Raw genomic sequence first — 23816 nt, forward strand, 5'->3', positions numbered from 1 at the left:
CTGCGCATGACCGAAAGTCGATTGATCGAATCGAATTTTTGAATTAGTTATACGCAACATATTTTTATTATATAATACTTGCGGGTAATGGGAGATTACCATTAATTATGTTACTAAAAAAAAGAAAACGCCATCGCAACCAAGTCTCGGACAAATAAAAATTCGTTCTGCGTATTTATTTAAAAATAAAGGGCGACAAATTACATTACGATGAACATTTGTAAAGTACAATACGTACATACAAGAATCATTGTATAAATCTTCATTTAATAATGTACAACATGTCAAATTTCATTTTTCATTGACAACCTGGTCAGATCATTCGAAGCTCTGGAATAATTGAACAGGTTTCAGTTCGGACTTGTTTCTGCCGTAAAGTTCGTTAATGATATCGTTCGGTTATTGCAATGTACGTACCATTTATGTAGATTACTATGGGGGCATAGTGAAGTCACGTTCGTATGAAGGCAAGCATGGGCATTGGATGAAGACAAACTTATTTAACATATGATACAAAAATAATTAATTGCTACTGATCTTTAAAAATAAGTTAATCTTTTATGGATCCATGAGATTGACTGCCGAGGGCCGGAGATTTAATTGATACTCCCCAAAGATCATAGCTGCTAACCATTTGTATTGTTCGTCTATTAATGCCCCTGCCAACGTGTAACCGAAATAGGGACTTTCTTTACACCTGAAACATAATTTTTATTCTCATTATTCTGTAGCTTCTCTCGGCCACGTTTCTCAACCCCTTGCCATACTTTCACGAGTCCGACTCGTGATAACAATTTCGAACCAAACATGAACGAGTCAGGCTCGTGGAATTAAGTTCCGGCCAACCATGTAATCACGAGTGATACACGCGGTGTCAAGTTCGGACCATTTATTAGGCACTAGGTATTTTTGTGGTCGAGATACCGGCGAAAACCGCTAAACAGTTCTCGCGCACCACTTTGGCCCGTTCGGCGGGCGTCGTCCCCTACCGGTTTGACCCGGATTTTGTCGAGCTAAGTGGTACGGCAAGGGGTTAATTAACGTAGACAAATGATGTTGACTCGAAAAATTTCATTACAGCTCATCGAGATAATTTCTTTAGATAATATTTCCCTTAATAGTTACCTCGTTGGTTTTTTATTTTTTACTATAAACGTGATGGACCACCTGAAACGAAAAATATACAAGCACACGTATTTTCTGCACTTCTTGAAAGAGGCTTTTTCAAGCAATATTAAATAGCACGCTCACCCTGTCTGTGGGTTTCGTTTCGGCTCGTGGCCCAAGTACCAAACTATATCTTCTATCTTCCACTCGTACAATTTATTAGAGCAGACTTTGTCTTTGTAACAGCAAAGCTTCGCTTGACTAAATTCGAACAGGTAGTTCTTGAAGTGTTTCGCCTTTCTGTCGGCGAATTTGAGCTCCCCGGATGGCGTCAACGGTGGTTTCACCTGAAAAATAGTATTGCTAACGTTACTGTGAAACGCGACAAATAGAACTATAAAAACAAAGTGTAGGTATGTAAATTTCTCCAGCTTTTTCGGCCACTTTAAACGATTTTAACGAGTAGTTCAGGGAACACAATGTGCCACGTACGTCGAGATAGCTAACCCGACATTCTTTGCGAATAAGCAACTTTTACATTCGTCAAAGTGAACTAAAACCAACGGGTACGATCAAGTCCAATTAAACTGCATCCTGTTTGTGTGGCGGGCAAGCATACATCTATCTTTCCCTTCTGACTCACGCAATCTGATCCACGGTCGAGCAGGTCAGTATGGAAAACAGTTTCAGACTTGCACGACCCTGAACCCTTCCAACCGGCAACGGTTCCCGTGCATTCGGCGCTCGTGTGAAACGAATAACAAATTTGCAGATCCACAGGGTGTTCCAGAAACTACAGATACAAGCTGGAGCGGTTACCAGAACTGGTGAAAAGAACCAGAAGAATTGTAATAAACGCAAGTTCGCGAGCGAAGCATTTTCTGAGACACGAGTCGATAGGTTTTTCGCTCATTTGAACTGTTGATTTTGAGAAACCCCCCGAGTAGTATACCTAGGCCGGTTCTAACCCAAATTTGAGTTTCGAGGGAGGGGGGAATACAAATTTGGATTTGAAAATTTTCGAAATTATCTATCAAACTTCTGTCGTATCACTTTGAACGTGTATTGAACGTCTATCGTACCACTCTGAACGTGTATTGAACACATAGATGTTCAGAACGTCTATCGTACCACTCTGAACGTGTATTGAAAAGATAGATGCTCAATACACGTTCAGAGTGGCACGATAGACGTTTGATAGATAATTTCGAAAATTTTCAAATCCGAAATTGGATTTCCCCCTCCCTCAAAACTGAAATTTGGGTCAGAACCGGCCTAGCTATGCTACTCCCCTGCACGTTCATTTCCATAGGTAGAGCTACAATTTAATCTTGCGCTTCGTTGCCTTCGTGATTACCAGAGGCACTATATCCTTGTAAAGCTGATCCCTTTTAAGAATGAGGACGTTGTCCTTCCTATCGTCGGGATCCCAGTATCCCCACCTTGCCACTGTCTCGAGGACACGCTCGGTGTGATGCAGCGGCCGTTCCAGTGCGCCAGACAACGTGTACTCCTCCAGGCACAGCTCGTGGGGTGGTAAATTAGTTCTCTCAGCCAGCTCCTGGCAAATATCGAACGCAGTCTTTTGTGGCCCGATCTACGAACGAAATCATATTCCTCTGCTCGTTAAATCCCATATTTTCTATCAAGCGTCGAATCATTCTTTAAAATTTAAATTCACAAAATGTGTTAATCGTTCGAAATTAGGATAGAGGCGAAAGGAGATTCTCACGGTCACGTTCACGCATTCCCCTTCCTTGGTGAGCACGTATATCCATATCTTGAGGTCACCGGAGGGTGCACCTCTTGGGCCATTCTTCGAAACGTGATGCTTCTCGATAATCTCCAGGATCTTGGCTTCTTTCGCCAGGTCCGCAGCGGTCAATTGATAGAGCTTCGGATAAAGCCTGATCAGATCGCCGATCACCCTGGTCTCCGCTCTGTTCCATTCCTCGGCGCTGTTCTCGCCGGCGTGCATCAACGTTGGCCCCCAAATTGCGGACAAGTTTTCCACGGTCATCAAGTTCCTAGAGCTCTGCTGACTTAGGCAATAGAGGTGAGCGAGGATCCTTCGAAGCGTCGCTGACGGCACGGGATTCAACGTGGATAATAAATTCCGGTACCTCAACACTCTTTCGTTCTCGTGATTGTTCTCTGAAAACGAAAGTGCGAGGAGGGGGATTGCAATTAGAATTGTCGTCCTTCGAAATTAAGTCTAGAATCTAAATGCTCTACGCGTTCTTTTGTAATTTCAAATCCAACGGGAATGTCCAGTATCCAATTTGTCATTAACTCCTCATTTTTGTTCATTCGAGTAAATTAACTCTACATGCAGGTATAGATATTAAGAATTTGCAGAATACACGGTAGATAGTTTGACCGCACGTCGGATGCAGGGTCCATTTTGCGGATTTGGAGATTTGGCGCCCCTAGGCTAACAAGCGTATGCCGCCCTTTCCGTGAAATAATATCAAATATTTTAATTTAAAAGAGTCGAGACAATTTCAAAATTAATTCAATATGGTCGCTTCTCGTATGAGTGACTGCTAATTCGCTATATGAAAAAGAAGTTTTTATAGTTATCTCAAGCTTCTGTGTTTAAACCGTTTCCTATTTCTTTCACTCAAAATTTGTCGCCCTCTAAAATTTGCCGCCCCAAACTTTTCGCTCCCCCAAATTTGCCACTCCACAAAAGTTCATATGCTCCAAAACTTGTCGCTCCCTTAAATTTGAAGCTCCCCAAAATTTGTCGCTTCCTAAAATTTGTGCTCCCCAAAATTTTCCGCTCTCCAAAATTTTCCACTCCTCAAAAATTTCCACTCCCTCACATTTCCGTTGCCCAAAATTGTTTGCTCCCTAAAATTTGCTGCTCCCTAAATTTTGCCGCTCCCCAAAATTTGTCGCTTCCTAAAATTTGTGCTCCCCAAAATTTGTCGCCCTTCAAAATTTTCCGCTCTCCAAAATTTGCCACTCCACAAAATTTTCCGCTCTCCAAAATTTGCCACTCCACAAAATTTTCCACTTCCTCAAATTTCCGTTCCTCAAAATTGTTTGCTCCCTAAATTTTGCCGCTCCCCAAAATTTGTCGCTCCCTTAAATTTTAAGCTCTCCAAAATTTGCCGCTCTCCAAAATTTGTCGCTTCCTAAAATTTGTGCTCCCCAAAATTTTCCGCTCTCCAAAATTTTCCACTCCTCAAAAATTTCCACTCCCTTACATTTCCGTTCCCCAAAATTGTTTGCTCCCTAAAATTTGCTGCTCCCTAAATTTTGCCGCTCCCCAAAATTTGTCGCTTCCTAAAATTTGTCGCTCCCCAAAATTTGCCGCATCCTCCCTCAAAATTTTCCGCCCTCTAAAATTGATACACCGAATATCCGCCCCAGTTCACACCCACCTCAAAATGAGTTTCCATAGTACATGTTTCATCTCGTTATCATCCAAAAATTCTTCTCTTTTTCAAGGAATTACACTAACACCAATTAACGCGGATAGTTTGGTATTTAGGACGGGTCCAAATCGATCCCGCATCCACTAGGCGAGTGTTAAACTACTTAGGTATTCATCCGATTAGAAGCCGGCATACGTAAGTCGCACGGTAAACGGGAAAACCGATTGTCCTGTTAATCGAGAGATCCACGTTCGTCCCCCCCTGGCACGTTATCACCGCTGGCGAGCAATAATGATCGCGTGCAGCGTTTATCGAAGACGCGAGCGTAGTACTCGCGTACATACACCGTTGCTTTCGCCGAAGGAGCACGTAGGCTCGTAATGAAGAACCATGATTCATCGACGACCTTCGTGCGTTTCTCACGCGACGTTTCGCTGCGAACGGATACTGAAAATCAACTGCCAGGGGTCGCGCCATTTACTGTCTTCGAGTTCAACGGTCGACCGTTACTCTACTAAATACACAATCCCCCTTTTGGAGCTAACGCGACGTAACGGATAAGCAGGATATCCGAATTATTATTCGCGATGAAACTGTGCTACTAGCAAAAAAGAAAAACATTAATAATCATAATTAGCGCTCAATCTATGGGGGGAGGGGGTGGAGGGTGGCCGGCAGGACAATTCCTCAGAGTGGCAAATTTGGGGGTTGCGAAATTAGTTAATTGGTAATTTCTAAATATTAAGTTTTTAAAAAACAAACAGCTTTTCTAATTCAACAAACACCTGCAAAAAATTCACTCACAATCAGAGCAGCGGAATTTGTAAATTCATGAAATATTCCGTGTCTTTGCTCATTTCAGTTTTGTTGAAGAACCTTTTGCTTTCTTTAATAATCTTCTTTCAGTTACGTATAGCGAGGTGTACAAGCGGGAGAAACGTTTGAACGAAAGATGGCAGAATGATAAGGATTATATTATCCTCCGCGAAAGTTCGCTCTAATTATCCATAATCGTCGATGGCCGCGTTGAAACTCGTTGAATCCGTAAGTGATGGTAGCGGAAATTCAACGATATGCTTCCTGATGGGACAGGCCACAATGTGAGAAAGGACGCGTGGGTGCAAACACGAGCCAGCTCGGCATTCCTCTTATAATTACGTATGCAAATGCCTGGCCGGGGGCAAGCAGCGATTTATTTGCACGTACCGTCACTTCGAGAAAATCTTTTATCTCTCTTTGCGAACAGGACGAGGCGCTCGCGCTGTTTCTCGCGTGGACGAATAAACGCTCGTGCATAAAACCTGCTAAATAAGCTTGCAAATACCGAGGCTCCGGCTTAAGCAAAGGCTGTAGATAGTTTCCCACGCGAGAGCTATTGGGGATACCTCGCCTAACATTCAGAGTGTTTACAATCTCAAGTACTTTCTCTTATTCCAACGTTTCTTATCTTCCCAACAAAGAAATCATTCTGCAAACAGTTGGAATTTCCCGTGTCGACGAACTTTCTAACTAATTCTGCAACCTGGGAAGCGCATCGGCTTCTTACCGAACCAATGACTGGTTTCCCAAGTGGAACAGGCGCTGCAAGATAGTCTCCGTGTATTACAAAGCGTTACCAACGACGTTAATTCTCTTAGTTCGTTAGTTACATACTCCTCGGCGCACTTGCCTGCTGCGAATCTATATTTAAATAATACATGTTACTTCTACGGTGCTCCATGATACTGAATTTCTCTGCTGTTGAACAGAGTTACAATCGCATCACGCTCGACCGCGACGTGTCAAGGACACGGACAGGCTCCTTACCTGAGGTAAGACAAAGATGATCGTGAATGGTGGCGGGGAACAATGGGTTCGGTAAGTCACGGAGAAACCTCCTGAGAACCGTGGCGACGTCGTGCTCCGTATACGCGCCTTTCGTTATTTGCGCAGCCCATGCGTCACGGCGGAAGGCGCCCAGCAAATTGACCACGGCGCTGTTCGATCCGCTCCGGCGATAAATGCCCTCTGTCATGATACCTTCGAGGTGACATTAAGATATACAAAATAGATGCGGCACGTTCGTTGCGCACTAACATCGAGATGAAAATACAATTTCGCCATTCATATGAATGTTTTGATACTCCAACTGTACGACTGGGTCGTCAGCTCTCTATTTGCGTTTTAAATCAAGACTAGATTATTAAAGCTGAAGTTAAATCAACAGAATAGAATAGTCAAGAAGCGGAGCTAGTGGCAGTGGAGATTTGGTCTTCATTATAAATCTTTTCTCTTTCTCTGGTTAATTATCTTTGAACTGAACGTTACTCGCGACGATGTGGGCCATTTCTTACCGTGAACGTAAATAAAATTGATACACTTGTCGAGGATCACAGGCACGTTGTCCTGCGTGAGTTGCTGCTGCTCCAAGTCCGGGCCACAGTTTGTGGCTGCTTGGTGAAGCGCATGCCTCCATGCAGATCCCTCGTGAGTGCCTGGCGCAGCCACGTGCACCGCACCGCTGCCACCCGCGTCCACGACTACCACGGGAATGGTACCAGCACCAGAGTTAGGCCCTTCTTGGTCTTGTAGAACTGTAACAGAATATCCAATTCATATAAATAATCTATAATCCATATAGAAATTAGAGTGGCTTTATCTGGGAATTAAGGGGTTAGACCACCTTCGCCGGGTGAAGAAATATCGCATCTTTGGGAATTTATTTCTAAGTGACAAAAACACTTTTATCGATAAAAGTTTTCAATGAGGGTAGAGACATCTTTGAACAATATATACAATTTTTTTTTAAAATATCAAAACATTTCGAAAACTTTAAATGCGTTTTTCTCGAAACAACGTTTTCCGAAACGGTGTACGCTGTAATTTGAGTAAAACTTTATGGATTTTTATACAATTTCGCACAGATGCTCTTAAATGTATTCCTTATCGTTCGGCCGTCAATTCTTTCGATTGGTTGAAAAATAACAAAATAGCTACACTTTGAAGCAAAAAGCTCATTTTCGTGTGAAAGAAAATGGACTTTATTTACGGATAAGTCAGATAAAAATTAAAATATCGAAAAAATTCACGGTCGGATGATAGAGAATACATTTAAGAACATCTGTGCGAAATTGTATAAAAATCCATAGAGTTTTGCACAAATTACAGCGTACACCGTTTCGGAAAACGTTGTTTCGAGAGAAACGCATTTAAAGTTTTCGGAATGTTTTGATATTTTAAAAAAAATTGTATATATTGTTCAAAGATGTCTCTACCCTCATTGAAAACTTTTATCGATGAAAGTGTTTTTGTCACTTACAAATAAATTTGTACGCTTTGTACAAAAACAAGTAAAACAAATTAAAAATATTGTATGTAATTGTTTTGGTATAATATAAGAGTAGCTTACTAAATACCAAAAAGATTTATTTCATTATACGTTATATTTAATGACAAAAAAATCTTTAAAAACACCTTGATTTTTCGACCGTTCACAGTAGAATACCCCCTTAAATGGATCACCGATACACAGCTATTAGCACATTTATCTCTTTATCTCTATTTCGTCTGTGCTTCTATTGAATCGTTCTGTAAAGCTGGAATCAAGTCATCTAGCCATTCTACAATGCACCGACCACTGATTCGCGGGAAAATTAAGAGGGAGACAGTTACATTCGTGGGCAGGAGATATTGTCTGATTAAGGCCGTAGAACAGTTACCCCGAGGACACCACTGTATGGCGTTCTACAAACATCGGAATACACGGAAAGGAAGAAACGTAGCTGCCAGAGGATCGTTTATACATTCCAGTCGCCGCGTCCGTCGCAACGGCTGCATGTTTGTGACTCCTCCATTGCGCAAGTAGGTCGTACGAAATGTGTCCACCTCGACAATCGTCGGCGCGGATAAAAAAAAGTTATGGTCTCTTCGTCAGTTGAACGAGCAAATGGGTTAATGATAGTTTGATCGATCGCTAATCCTCGATTGTTTTCTAATTTGTACAACGATTACCACTACCAACACTAATGTCAACACATTGCTCTCTGTTTACGTTTTATAAACGTCGCACGCTCTTAATTGCAAATTCCACTAAACGTTCGTCGCCGTAAAATGAATATTAACTGTCTCGGTATTCATCGCTCTCCCGTTAGTTTCTCTGGAAACCACTGTGGGGCGAGTCCTGGGTGTTACGTTTCATTGGCTGGCCCTCTTTGGTATGCAAATAGGTTGATTGTTTTATTTTAGGCTGCATTAGCAAAATAACCGGTGACGCCTCTGCGCGGCGGGTCGAAAGATCATTTTAGTTCTAAATCTTAATACCGTCCGCTGACAGGCATCTGGCAAGGTCGTATCCTGTAGCCACGTGTGTCGTGGACGGCGAATAATTGTTGCGGTAATTGTAACTAGACGGCAGTGGCGACTAAATAAAAATTGCGATTCCTTCGTAACGAGGGAAACATACCGATGCAACGCGCCTTTCGAAGGTCAAGCTCTCCAAATGTGATGGCCATGAGGGGGTCCAGAGATTTCGTGTAAATCAGAGTCCTTTGGTGCAGGAGGACCCAAGCAGGAAACCACGTGCCTGTTACGCCTTCCTGGAACACGCGTTAGTGAAAGGTTAATCGATACCATGTAATATTTTCGTTCATACTAAACCATGCTTACTGATACCTAACGCATTACGCGTACAATACAGTGCAAGTGGTGCGCGCTACGTTGCCAAAGAATATTGATTTTAACCCTCCGTGGTCACACCTTCTTACAATCACAAATAGGTCACTTTTGGTTTGCCATTCTCGTATTTTTGAATCTTTTAACTTTCATGTTATGCTCTAATAACATTTCTCTAGAAATGTAAATTTTGATATGTTGAAACTTTTTATTTAAAAAAAGTAGTTGTGGATAAAAGCGATTTTTTTTTGTTAAAATTCACCAAATTTATAAATTTTAGTATTAAGGTTTATAAAAATTTACAGAAGTATTGGCAAAGACGTATCCCGGGGTGCGACACCCCAGTGGGATCGCGAAGGGTTAATATTCTACAGTTGCAAAGTATCCTGAACCAACAGTAAAAGATGAACGTACCTTCAATTGCTAGGATAGGTACTCGCAAGCTTGCGAATTTAAATAATTAGGGTTGTTTTTTTAGAAGAGATAGGGCATATGTATTTGCGTAGTGTTAGGAATGTGGTGTACCTTCAAGTAGGCCCAACCTGCCCTCGTCAGCTCAGCGATATACTTCTTGGGAAAGACTGGGGTGACGGCCTCCAATATCCTCTGAGCCCAAACCCTTCGTTCAGTGACACCCTTCGCGTAGAAGACGTGCACACTCGGTCTTTCTTCGGTGCTAATTGCTATGCAATGTACTGTTTCGCCATCGACTACCCTGAACATTTTAAATTGCCTCCGTTATCCCCTGCTATCTTCATTGTATGCAAATTACGTTTCCTCTCCTTATTTAATCTCACCGCGATTCTTGCTGTTTTTACACAGAAAACTATTCCTTAAAAGTATTACGCCCTCGATGAAGAATACTTATTTAAGCTTCTCGTACTACATTCCTGCTTCAACATAATACTCACCAGACAATGCAAGAACTACCCTACACTCCGAAGTGGATTGAGATAGATAATTCGTCGATCTTGCATTTAATTCTATTTATGTACGCAATCGTTAAAACAGAGGATTCGCAGATTTATTTTTCGCTTTCAATTATATTCTGTAGTCCTTCGAGCTTCACTTTAAAGGTAAACAGTGTTTAACTTCGTTATTTATGGAGTCGTGCCTAGTAGGCTGGCCAAAAGGAACGTGGCATTCGGGAATTTGTCTGAAAAATCTATAGTGTTTTTCTTACAAAAGAAACTTTTTTAGAAAAACCTCTTTAATGATCTCATAGCGTTATATATAATGCATATTTTTGACTAAACAAACGTGTTCTTTTAAAGTTAATAAACTGTGTGTCAAAGAACAAGCCTCAGCTGCAATTTATTTTCCTTGTAATTGAATGAAAAAGAAATGCTTCACTTTCGACACAAACGTCAGTCTAAGTAATACCCTTAAGGGGTTATGCCTAGTCAGGCGGTCGAAAAGAGGCGAATATTTGTGAATTTTTTTTGAAGAAGCGGAACAGTATATTTTTACAGAACTTTTTGCGCTTAAAAGAGCAACATTTAAAGAACATTTGGTAATTTTTTCGTAGAAATATATTTAAGTTTATAATAAAATAATATATTAGAAACGGTAATAATATAATATATATAATTTTTTAATATATAATTTATTTAATAATATAATAAATTAGAAACGGTAACCATGATTTCCGAAGAACTAATGAACCGATTCACAAAAACCTTGAGGCATTTGATTCGTAATTGGACTCGCTATCGCAGCACCCTATAAAATAATTGTTTGAAACACGGGTTTTTTGTTCCTCTGCATTTTTTTTTGTTTATCTACATTTTTACCCCAACAAGGGGTGCTGCGATAGACGTTAAAAGAAACTTTAAGAAGTTGTTTGAATTTTTCATTTTGGACTATCCTGTAAGTAATTTTCGTGGTTACCGTTTTGACATCTCTTTTTTGCAGCACCTGCACTAAGCGCTACCTAGAAAATGCACCAAGACCGAGAACATAAAACAAAAAATGTTTTTTGCGCCCTAACGAGTGTATCAATAAATGCCAAAAGTATTTTTTAGGATATGTTATAACCTCTTCTCGCAAAAAATTCATAAAGATGGCCTATTTTTTAAGCGGTTTGACCGGAGGGTCTGCTGAATGCGCGTTCTTCAGCCATGTGAATGAGTATACTCACTTCACATCCTGTAGCAGATGAATGCTGTACACTGTGTCCAGATTAATTTCCTCCTTCAGCGTGGACATGCCCTTGTCGGTGTAAAACTGGAGCTTCTTGCCGGACAGCACCGCTGCTCTCTGAACAAGGTCCTTCGCTCTTTCGATGCCGAAGCCTGTCCTGTAGACGACTCCCCTGTGCGTCGCAGGATGATGCGGGCTATTCACCTTCGGCCTCTCCAGATTCGTCGACTTAACGCTGGGCACACCTGTCCCGTGGTCGCGGCTCCTCGACAGCAATTTACTGCCACTCTTCACGAAGCTGATCATGTTTGGTCTGATGCTGTGGGCCGCGGAGTCGTACTTCAGCTTCTTTAGTTTCTGCATCACGCCGCGACGTCTGTGCTCCTCCACGGCCTTCCCACTGGGAGTGCTCGTCGAGCTTTCTTCGGCGTTGCTCGCCGTCGAAGTGATTACCGTTGTCATGGCTGGAATGGTTACACAAAGTGGAGGTATTTAATACAATCCATTCGCCATCGGAGGGTTGACTGTCAAGTAGCAGGATGACCAAATAAAGGCAAAATCAACGATGAAGTAAAGATAACGTGCATCATTTCGGAAAGAAATTTAGATAGGCGATCGTTTACAGCTAGAGCTGTAAATATTGGAATAATCGGTAGTATTAATTATATTTTAGTATATAACTTTGTTTAGAGTTGTTTTGTAAAGGTTAATAAAATTTCAAATTTATCGCTTGAGAAACATATAATTGTAATGGCCAATATGAAAAGAATTTCACGATAGAGTGTGAAAAAATATTTCATGGCCAGATTCCTATTCGGTACTATCCGATATTCGATCAATCCGAATATTCGAATACTCCTGATTCTTCGAATATTCGAATACTCCTGATTCTTCGAAGATTCGAATACTCCTGATTCTTCGAAGATTCGAATACTCCTGATTCTTCGAATATTCGAATCTCAAATTCGAATTCCCTGGTATTCGAATCTTAAATTCGAATTCCCTGGTATTCGAATCTCAAATTCGAATTCTCTGGTATTCGAATCTCAAATTCGAATTCTCTGGTATTCGAATCTCAAATTCGAATTCTCTGGTATTCGAATCTCAAATTCGAATTCTCTGGTATTCGAATCTCAAATTCGAATTCTCTGGTATTCGAATCTCAAATTCGAATTCTCTGGTATTCGAATCTCAAATTCGAATTCTCTGGTATTCGAATCTCAAATTCGAATTCTCTGATATTCGAATCTCAAATTCGAATTCTCTGATATTCGAATCTCAAATTCCAATTCTCTGATATTCGAATCTCAAATTCGAATTCTCTGGTATTCGAATCTCAAATTCGAATTCTCTGATATTCGAATCTCAAATTCAAATTCTCTGATATTCGAATCTCAAATTCGAATTCTCTGATATTCTAATTCTCTGATATTCGAATCTCAAATTCGAATTCTCTGATATTCGAATTCTCTGGTATTCGAATCTCAAATTCGAATTCTCTGATATTCGAATTCTCTGGTATTCGAATCTCAAATTTCGAATTTTCTGGTATTCGAATCTCAAATTCGAATTCTCTGATATTCGAATCTCAAATTCAAATTCTTTGATATTCGAATCTCAAATTCGAATTCTCTGATATTCTAATTCTCTGATATTCGAATCTCAAATTCGAATTCTCTGATATTCGAATTCTCTGATATTCGAATCTCAAATTCGAATTCTCTGATATTCGAATCTCAAATTCGACTTCTCTGATATTCGAATCTCAAATTCGAGTATAGCAGATCGTCGCGTGTTCCTCGCGACAATGCGCGACAATAAATATCTAGAGTCCACAAATACTCAACAAATTCAATCATCCACCCGTTCCCATAGACCGCATGCAAACTGGCTAGATCCGAAAGCCGATGTTTACCTGGTGAAGCGGCGTCGTTGGTCGCCGCGGTCGCGGCGTTAGGAGCGGCTGACGGGGCGTCATTCGAGCGAAGTTTCACAGCCGGCTTCCGCGGGGGCACGGCAGGTTGCTTCCGCGTGACCAAGTGCGCCAGCTTGGGCAGCAGGGCCGGGTTCTTCGTTATCAATGCCTTATCAGGCAGCGAGGAGGTCTCGGCGACCTCGTCGTACTCGCTCTGCGGAAGGGAATCGAATCGTTTCGGCGGTTCCGGCGGCACCGCGGATATTTGCGGATGCAACATATCCTTCTCGCCCACCTCGTCCTGCTCTTCGTCATTATCGGCGGCTTCCTGGAAATCGAGGATGCTACCGGAGCTGCTGGGCGAGTCGCTCGTGGCCAGCATCGCCTCCAGCAGCATCAGGTCGTTGTTCTCGAAGTTGCTGTACACGTTCTCGTCGAGGGTCCTCGCGAACGGGTCGAATTCGACCAGCACCGACCTGCTGTTCTGCTGCCTGGCCTCCGTGGCGCTGGGCGCCACCTGTTTCTCCTCCGACAGGGCCAGCACCGGGGACAGGTTCTCGTAGAGGGAGTTCTGCACGGAAGCATGGCTGTCGTTCGAGGCCGACGACGTCCTGTCCAGGAGGGACACGTCTCTGTCCAGCGCGTCCTCCTCGGCGCTCGATATCCTGTCCAACTCGTCGGCTCCGTCCGATTTGCTCGGCGGCGCTGTGTCGTAAAAGGTCCAGGAATCGGACCTGGACAGCCTCCTGCTGTCGGTCTTGTCGTACGGTAGGGACAGGTTAACGTCTGATAGGTTCAAGCTCTGGTCGGAGTCGCTGGCCTGATAAGAAGTAACAGGAGGTTCATTGATAATATGGGATGAGGCACCTGTTGTATAGGGTGCTTTGTCGAATTCAGGTCGCTTGTAAGACAGGAAAGATTGGATGGATCTTGGGGCTTTCCTGTGTTACCGCTGTGCATTTGGAGTGGTGGTCAAAAGAAAGTTTAAGGGGTCATTCTACTTTGATCGGCTGAAAAATGAAGCTATTTTTAAAGATTTGTTTCTCAATAAATACGGCGTATAATGAAATAAATCTTTTGGGGATTTATTAAGCTACTCTTATATTGCACAAAAAAATTTTAAAAGATTTTTTTAAATTTGTTTCATATGTTTTTTTATAGCGCCAATGTAACACCTACAAAAAAGAGGAATATTCGTGGCGTAGGTGATTTCCCGACGCAGGCTTATCTGAAACAAAAAATTTGAAAAGATTCTTAATTTGTATGAGCGTCGCTATCGCCCGTAGCTCAATTAACAATTTTTGTAGAAAAATAACCGAGATTTTTCTCGGGGAACATTCGAGGAAACACTCCTTTCGGGAACGTTTTCTTTCAAACCGGTGCCATTTTGTTATACCTCAGCATAAATTGTTAATTGAACTACGGGCGATAACCACACTCATACAGATTAAGAATCTTTTCGAATTTTTTATTTCAGATGAACCTGAGCCGGGAAGTCACTGACGCCACGAATATGCCTCCTTTTTGTAGGTGTTACATTGACGCTATAAAAAAACATATGAAACAAATTACAAACAATCTGTTTAATTTTTTTTGTATAATACAAGAGTAGCTTAATAAATTCCAAAAAGATTTATTTCATTATATGTCGTATTTATTCAGGAAAAAATCTTTAAAAACAGCTTCATTTTTCAGCCGATCAAAGTAGAATGACCCCTTAAGGTCGACATATGTCCCACATGCGTCTAAATGATTTTAATACTAGATTCCAGGTACATATTACGTTAGAGTAAGCTATTCTGTCTGATATTTGACTGTGGAATATGGTTCCTTCTTATCGAAGTATAGTAGCTTTATCACGGTGTCCATTTTAAACTTTTTTTTACCATCGATATTTATAGATGTACTCAAAGAACTCTTTAATTGTTTAAATTACAAAAAAATGTCACAGAATAAATAGATTCTGTTTCATGAAGCACATTGCATGACCGAGTTCAGTGACCTACAATACTACGACCTTCAGATGACTATCAACACTCACTCCGGAAGTGTACAGCCTTACGAAATCCTACCCGCGAACTTTCTCCTACGACGCGCCGTGATCGTTGAGCGTTTCCACTCTGCATTTCTTTGCCGTAAATATTCCAGTTGAAGGTCGTATCAAGCTCATAGAATTCTAGGTCACCGAACTTACCTCTGTATCAGGGGTGCAATAAAATTCCATCATGTGCTCAAAATAATTCAACGCGTCCTTAAAACATTAACAGCTATCAGATAAATGAAACAATTAATTTCAAGTATTCCTCCGGCATTTTCTTGTACTGAAAACAGGGGAATTCTTCAAGTCAATAAAACTATCGTGACTCAGGCCCCTGCATATACTACTCGACACTATTTTTCGTCGAACATGTGGTATGTATGTATTAATTGAAAAATAAATGCCCAAGAAAAGGAACGTGCAATCTTCTTAAAAATTATGTAAGAAGTAAATAAGACGGAGAAACAAATTTGAATTCGGGAGATTTACATACAATTTTAGAAAACTTATAAGGAGTGTTAATTTATTGCGACACTTTTTTTTTATGATAAAGTTTGTCGCTTTAAATAGTCACTTGTTTACCGCCTTGGCCAGATCAAGAAATACCGCATCTTTGGGAATTTATATTTCTAAGTGACAAAAATACTTTTTTCGAATAAAATTTTTCGATAAAGACAGAGACATCTTAGAATAATTTATACATTTTTTCAAGTTTTCTTTAAAGACAAATGCGGCAGTCGAGAGAACGTAATTTCTGATGAGCAGGTTTCTAAAAAATATATTTAACAATTGAATATTAAATAAAACTAAGTTGTCTATCGGCCGACGATCAATTTTTCCAATATTTTAATTTTTACATGACTTATGCGTAAATTAAGGTCCATTTTTCTTACACACAAAACGGAGCTTTTTGCTTCAAAGTGATTTTTCAACCAATCGAAAAATTTGATCGTCAGCCGATAGAGAACTTACTTTTATTTAATATTCTACTGTTAAAATTTTGTTTCGGAAATCTGTTCATTATAAATAACGCACACCCTCCAACCGTACAAGCCATGGTATAGGTACTTGCGACTGCCATGTTTATTTTTAAAGAAAACTTGAAAAAATAACATTTTATATATTATTCAAAAATATCCCTATCTTTATTGAACAATTTTAATCGAGAAAATTGTTTTTGTCACTTAGAAATAAATTCCCAAAGATGTCTCTGTCCTTATTAAACAATTTTAATCGAGAAAATTGTTTTTGCCACTTATAAATAAATTCCCAAAGATGCGGTATTTCTTGACCTACCCAAGGCGGTCTAACCCCTTAAATTTGACACAATCAATCTTCTTCTAACTAATAATTGCTAATTTAAAACAATGCCACCTAGGTATGTATCAGATGATACCTACGCTAATTACGTTTAATTAATCGCTTGACCGATCGGCAAAAAATAGTGTCCAGCTCTATACAGTCCGCATGACGGCCCAAGACATCCATTCCTGCGCCATTATAGCTCATTACCTGATTGAGCGCGAAAGTGAGGAGATTGAAGGACTCGGGGAAGTCCCTCTCGACTTTGTCGGAGACGGTGGAGCTGATCGTGTCGTATCGGCTGCTGCCTGACGTGACGGACTGCAGCTCGTCGTAGATAGACTCGTCAGGAAGCGGGGGTGGCGGATAGACCGGGGGCGGCGGGCTGTGCCTGGTCCCGGACAAGTCCTCCTCGTTCCTCACGCTCCTCAGATTGCTGTTCAGCGGGCTGTAGAACGAGATGCTGCTGAATATGTCGTCGGCGGGCATCGACACGCACCTCTCATCCTCCGCGGGATCCTTGAACTTCTTGCCGCCGCCGGTGTTGTCGCGCATAAGCTCGTCCTGGTTCAGCGACGTCAGCCGCCTGGTCAGCAGATTCTTCACCGACTTCTCCAGGCGGATGCTGGCGTTCCTCGTGCTCGAGATCACAGCGCGGCCCTTCATCGTCACCTTCTCCGATATCCCGTCCTTCAGCTGGCGGGAGCTGGTGCTCAGGTTCCGGAAGAACTCGTTGTTCGCGCCGGACCGCGAGTCCGGTATCGAGCGAGTGTCGTCGCTCTTCTCCGACTGGCTTGAGTCGCTTTGGCTGCTGTGCCCGGTAGCCGGAAGTGTCGGTGGTAGCCTTCTCGGCGCTGGCACGGGCCGCTCCGGGACCATCGATCTCGGCTTCGGGATCGGCTTCACCTCCATCTCGAAAGGGAACTTCTCCATCTCGATGGTCTCCTTTAACCGAATGATCCAGGTGCGCAGCAGACGCGCCGCATGCTTTGGTCCCCTTAACAATGTTTTCGCTCGCTCAAATATGTGTCGAACAGAGTCATTGCTGATCTTCTAGTGTATCTACATCTATACTGTGTGTGGCAATTTGTTTGATGGGCGAATCTGAATATTTTATGAGTAGCAAGGTTAAAGAGGTAGTCGAATGTGCTTGGCCTAGTAGCAATGGGGATCTTTGGGTCTAAGTAGATTGGTGGAGATTTGATAAGGGAATCTTTTGCAGTACTCGTTCTGATTTTAAGGCTGAAGCTTAAGACTTAAGGGGAATCCACCTAAAAGCTATGCTATGCTAAGCTAAGCTAAGCTAAGCTAAGCTAAGCTAAGCTAAGCTAAGTTAAGCTAAGCTATACTATGCTATGCTATGGTAAGCTAAGCTATGCTATGCTAAGCTAAGCTGAGCTATGCTGGGCTATGCTGAGCTATGCTGAACTATGCTGAGCTAAGCTAAGCTATGCTGAGCTAAGCCGAGCCATGCTGAGCTAAGCCGAGTTATGCTGAGCCATGCTGAGCTAAGCTGAGCCATGCTGAGCCGAGCTGAGCTTTGCTGATCTATGCTGAGCTACGCTGAGTTATGCTATGCTATGGTAAGCCGAGCCATGCTGAGCTAAGCTGAGCCATGCTGAGCTAAGCTGAGCCATGCTGAGCTAAGCTGAGCCATGCTGAGCTAAGCTGAGCCATGCTGAGCTAAGCTGAGCCATGCTGAGCTAAGCTGAGCCATGCTGAGCTAAGCTGAGCCATGCTGATCTATGCTGAGCTAAGCTGCGCTGTGCTGAGCTACGCTGAGCTATGCTGAGCTATGCTGAGCTATGCTATGCTGTGGTAAGCTAAGCTAAGCTATGCTGTGGTAAGCTGAGCTAAGCTATGCTATACTAAACTGAGCTATGCTATGCTATACTAAACTGAGCTATGCTAAGCGAAGCTATATTATGCTTTGCTATGCTATGTTATGGTAAGCCGAGCTATGCTGAGCCATGCTGAGCTAAGCTGAGCCATGCTGATCTATGCTGAGCTAAGCTGAGCTATGCTGAGCTATGCTGAGCTATACTGAGCTATGCTGAGCTAAACTGAGCTGTGCTGTTTTAAAAAATTAGCTCCAATATATCCTTATGGAACCGTTTCCCCCAAAACCTAAACTAAGCTGTGCTATATTTTTTATATTTTATACTACAGTCAGACATAGCATAGCTTAGCTTAGCTTCCAGGTAGATCCCCAGCTTCAAGTTAAAAAAATGTCTAACTTTCCTATGTAAACAGCTCGAAAAGAAGATGAGAATTTATCGTCAGTATTCTCATTCACCAACACAGTGAATACTCCACAATATGGGAAGAATAATTGAAGCAATTTGAAAAACGTAGAACGAAGTCTTTTTCAGAACTGAGTCGGACATTTCGCGGTACAATTGCGTGGTCATCAATTGTTCCCGTATCGTCCGCAGCCTGGAGCACAGAATGACCTGATACTATCGCGTTCACTGTAACACGAGACGTAACGCGAGCCAGACGGAATAAGGAAGGGCAGAGAGGCGGCGAAGTGTTTTAATTTGGTAATTTATTAATTCGCTGCTCTTTACTCTTAACAGCCACTCGTGCTTAATCAATAACGGCTGGCTCGAATTGAACGTTACTATACTTTCAATGGTATTCCGTCGTTACGAATTGCAAACCTGCGGGTACTCTTGCTGTTAAATAAATCACGTGTAATGCCGGAATAGTCCAGAAGAACTGGAAAATACGCTTCACGCTCCATGCACAAGTCTAAGCAGCTATGCACTTTCAATTTCATTAACAATCCGCTAACTTAACAAATCTGGATTGAAACCGACAGTGGTCGATTAAGAATTCGGTCGCGATGCATAATTTCGGATCGACGAAAAGCGTGAGCGGGATTGCGGCGCTGCCGCGAAGCGGGTGAAAGTACGCTAAACTTATTGAGCAAATGGATCTCATTTCTGCTGTTGCAACGTACACGTGCAGCGTGCTGGCATCTATTTGCATATCAGTTTGGAAACATGTTAATGAATATTCTTTCCACGCATCCGAGAAGAATCTCCAGAGGAGAAGAGCACAGAAAACGGTCCATGTGAGTTAATAATATATTTGCGTGTGTTATTAACGAGACTGATGCAAGAAGAAGGGTTGAACGTTCCAGCGGCATTTAACAAAGGTTATTTAAGCTCCAATGTAAGATGTTAAGTGTACGCATAGAAATAAGAGTGACTGTATATCGTTTGATCATACGTTGCTAGAGACGAAGACGATTCCTCATGTTGGGTATCTCGGTGAACCGTCGAACTCGAAGAATTGTTAACATTCGCTCCGTACATTACGATAGTTACTTAGGTAATAAAGACAGCTCAGCGCGAAGTACCTCTGCACGGTTGAATCACCGCATCCGAGTCACGTGATTAGGTAATATGCGGTTGGAATAAATCGAGCTTTATAATTTCGATCGGCCCCGTTTGTCATTTCGGTACGCACCGCTTCCTAAACAACACAATTTATCTACAATCGATTTTCATGCAAATTGAATAACTGAGTTTATAGTTCGGCATTTGTAATAAATCTTGCTGAGAACTATGTACACGTATAGAAAAGATTCATGAACGGGCGAAAAAAAAAATGGCCAGATCATTTCACTCAATGTGACAAATATGGAGATCGAGGTGCATCATTTAGGAGAAACGATTTGAATAGTAATTACGCGCCAATATCCTATTCAGTATTCCGTGGGTGACGCTGAGGCAGTAAGCGTCCCCTCAATTTGACTTATTAGCATCCTTAAGGTCAGAAATCCTTTCAAACAACTCCCTATTAAGAACTTTGTTTAACACCGTATAGCTACAGTCCAATGCCGAACGTGTACACACGCACAATTAGCGCCAAAAATTTAGGTTAGGAAACCGCATGTACGAGCTTACGATTGGTAATACAATGGTTTTAGATGTAGGACAACTGGTGACAAATTTAGTTCCTTCGACTGTTAGTTAATAATCCAATGGCGATCAAGTGTACTGAATAAAACGTTAATCGTTGGATTTCCCTATAAGTACGTGTAAATGCGAGTAATTCGAAATTCACGCTTCCCGAGAAAAATGACTAATTAACGTCAGAGACTTCGCCGCGTTTGAATCATCGTTACGAACCACGCGACCAATGGCCACAGGCCCGACTCTTGGAACACTGAAAATCTTGAAATTCACAGTGACAACTGTTCGACGGCGGCCGAATCACCATCGCGCGGATATCCGACACCCGATGTATCGAGTTTCCGGTTCCACACTAACCGAGCGATCACGACGTCCACGTTTCCATGGTTCTTCGGTTCCGACTCTAACTAGGCTGGACCCAGTTTCCCATGTTCCTCATTGTCGAACAATGGCGAAGCCGTTCGTTGTTCCCTCCACGCTCTCAGTCGAGAACGGAACGTGAATCATGGTTAAGTCGCGCCAGCAGATCCATCAGAGTTTCTAAAATTAACTGATAGCCCCGCTGCAAATGATAAGTATTCTCTCGTTATCCTCTAATCGGCTCTAACTTCCTTCCGCGACGTTAAGAAGCAAGGACTTTTGCTCTAAAATTAGAGCTGGGCTTCGGATGAATACTCTACAATCTACGCTCTACCGAATAACTACATTCAAGCTTCAGAAGAAGTTAATTCATTTACTTTTGCCCAGCGTTCCACTTTCGCGTACAGAAATTCCCGCTGCCGTTCTATCTATGTCATCGGATTACTGGAGTTGAGTCAGGCGAGAAACTACATGATTAGTCTCGCTATCGAAGAATTCGATGGATCACGGTTCTCATAAGACAGCGATATTTAAACGAGAGAGGTAAAGATGGCGCTACGCGAGCATAACGCGATACTGGTTTTTTTTCTTCTTCCATTAAATGCCGCGACGATGATGCACCGTGAACGAGATAATCGATAGAACGGTGGTATCCTTTGTTGCGGCTCGGGCAACGCGGGCAGAAATGTGGTCGACGCGAGCAGTCAATAATATAAAGGCGCTCCAATTACTCCCATTAACCGGCTGACACACTTGGCAACCGTTCGCTTCAGGCAAATATTTGCCAAAACGTCAACAGGCCCCCGCCTTTAATACGCGCACAGTTTCGTTGCTCGCGTAACGCGTCTGTTTATAGTTCGTGACATTGAGAGAAGGCAGCGACGCACCATCTTCTTTCCCTTCGGGAACACCCACGCGTCGATACCCAAGCTGACAAAAAAATTCCATTTGCCACTTACTGGTTTACAGGTCCCATACGATAAAGCTGTACGATCGCGAATAATCTATGGCCAGCGATCAGCGATGCTATAATCAACGTTCAGCAACCTCTGCCACGCTGTTTACGTGACCCCAGTTGCGCCAGATGTAACCAGTTTTCAAACGAGCGCCGCGACTACTTGTTGATCCATGGATGCACCGGGGTAGTAACACCAAGCGAGAGAATAGCGGGCACTTACCTTGGAGCGTTTTCGAAACGAGCCTCCGGGAGGAATCACGGCGAGGTGCCTTTTTCTCCCGCGAAGCCACGCAGAATAATCCCGTGCACGACGCTATTTAAACTCGGGGCCTCTTTATTGTCCGGTGGGGTCAGAGACCCACCTGGCCGATGGACGTCGCCACTGTCATCATCTCGCTTCCACGGTCTCGCCTCTCTTTCTCACCTTTGGAAAAGGTACACTGCCGTATCCACGGGTGCGACGCACACCGCCACGAAATAGTTTAGAGGCACACTGGCACACGGACCGAGGAGGGAGGGCACTCACGCACAACGTGGCAACGCACACTCACGGAATCCACGGTTCACGATCGAGCTTCTCTCCTTTCTCTTCGCATTCTTTGACATCTCCGTGGTGTTCACCTCTGTATGCGGGAGAGAGGCCGTTTTCTGCCGCTGGAGGTTATAGAAACGACGGTTTTCAAGTAGTATTCCACAGCGAACGAACTGCGTGCGATAAGATAAAGGGAGAGAGAGGCTGGCACGGTTTTGTTTCAATAGCACAGTTCGCGCAAACGCAATGGGCGCGTAGTTCTTTAAGCCTACGCGAGACACGCGATACTGCCGCGCGATGCGTCCCTACCCTAGGCACTGCCTTGTCCTGAACTGTCCTCTCTTCTTTGCCCCCACTGCTCCACCTCGTGGGCTCTGCAGAGGTGGTGGCAACTCGGGCGTTGCATGCACGTGCATGCTTTCAGAGTGCACACTGAATTATTTGCCGAACTATTGGAGCATTAATAATATATAGAAAAGTATGATTAAGGAAATAGTTTGAGCATAATGAGATTTAAGTTTTGTATTCTTCTTAATCTTTGTGTTTTTTTTTGTTGTATGTTCCTTTCCCTCGTTTCTTCTCCTCTTATTTGCGAGGAAACTGTTGGGTTATAATGACGAGAACCTTTAACTGTAAAGTGTTGTTAATCGTTTAAGTTGCTCGGAATGATGCTACTGCAACTTCTTGGCGCAGTGCTTGAATCTTATGTACAATAGTTTCTTCAGCCATTGAGTTTTCGTTGCGCCTCTTCTTCGAGTCCCTGGGTCAAGTGTTAAGGGACTAAACTTGACTGGCCATCCGGGCCATGCATGACTCATGCAATTGTCAGCCACACTGGCGAGCCGATAATTTTTATGAACTGTAAGGCAATTGGATACGATCGTGTGCGCAGCGTATAGAGACGGAGTTCTGTTTCAACTGCTCTTTCACGACTGTGCATAGCTCATTCCGGCGTTTATTAACCGCCTTGGCGAATTCGCAATCAATGACGCTCCGTATGCTTTGATTACCATTCATTCATTGGCTTTACGTTAGCTATTCAACGGAATAGGCTAATGAATATTGAGGGCTCGTGCATCGATCATAAATTTGTGTAATCGAATATTCCTGTCCCATGAAAATTATATTAATGCAAGATCATAGACTAGCGACATTATCAATGTGACCTTATCGAGCAGTGACTCAGTCGTCATGGACAAGATACTTAATCGGAAGTTTTCTTCAATGCGACTCATATTCTCATTTTCGATAAGATAACGAAGTATTATATAGTGGATTGTGATATTTGCAAACTTTTCTATGAAATACCCTTTTGCACATGACTAGTACTCTCGCTATATAATACTTCCATCAACATTTTGCTAGTGGGGATGCTACCCCTGGCAGCGATTACTTCTAAACAGGCCATAAAGCCCGTACATTCTTCAAAAATTCAGGGAAAAACCGCTAGCCCCTCAAACGGGCTATATGTCCTCAGTGAATCCTTTGCAATATTGTTAT

At 42.6% G+C, this 23816-nt stretch overlaps 1 protein-coding gene across 6 annotated transcripts; it reads right to left on the reverse strand.

Annotated features, from left to right (window-relative positions):
- Positions 1 to 161: 161 nt before the first annotated feature.
- On the reverse strand, positions 162 to 22626 carry Rhogap15b (RhoGAP_ARAP and RA_ARAPs domain-containing protein RhoGAP15B). 6 transcript variants are annotated; one of them, XR_013085349.1, is made up of 16 exons: positions 22005 to 22623; positions 20824 to 21028; positions 19778 to 20023; positions 16751 to 17537; positions 13201 to 14020; positions 11284 to 11749; positions 9669 to 9858; positions 8935 to 9067; positions 6827 to 7066; positions 6300 to 6512; positions 2840 to 3261; positions 2465 to 2704; positions 1252 to 1454; positions 1126 to 1167; positions 418 to 697; positions 162 to 330 (listed from the first exon to the last, which is right to left on the reverse strand). XR_013085349.1 is itself a non-coding variant. In XM_076812684.1 (15 exons), exons 3-15 carry the CDS (start codon positions 19861 to 19863, stop codon positions 559 to 561), a joined length of 3981 nt encoding a protein of 1326 aa, XP_076668799.1. In that variant the 5' UTR covers positions 19864 to 20023; positions 20824 to 21028; positions 22005 to 22623; the 3' UTR covers positions 162 to 558. The 6 variants fall into 6 exon arrangements, 2 of the variants coding, with proteins under 2 accessions (XP_076668799.1, XP_076668825.1); XR_013085350.1 differs by lacking the exon at positions 22005 to 22623 and adding an exon at positions 21786 to 21825; XR_013085351.1 differs by lacking the exon at positions 19778 to 20023.
- Positions 22627 to 23816: the final 1190 nt, after the last annotated feature.

This window comes from Andrena cerasifolii, chromosome 1 (assembly GCF_050908995.1).
Source record: "Andrena cerasifolii isolate SP2316 chromosome 1, iyAndCera1_principal, whole genome shotgun sequence".
Classification (NCBI taxonomy): domain Eukaryota; kingdom Metazoa; phylum Arthropoda; class Insecta; order Hymenoptera; family Andrenidae; genus Andrena; species Andrena cerasifolii.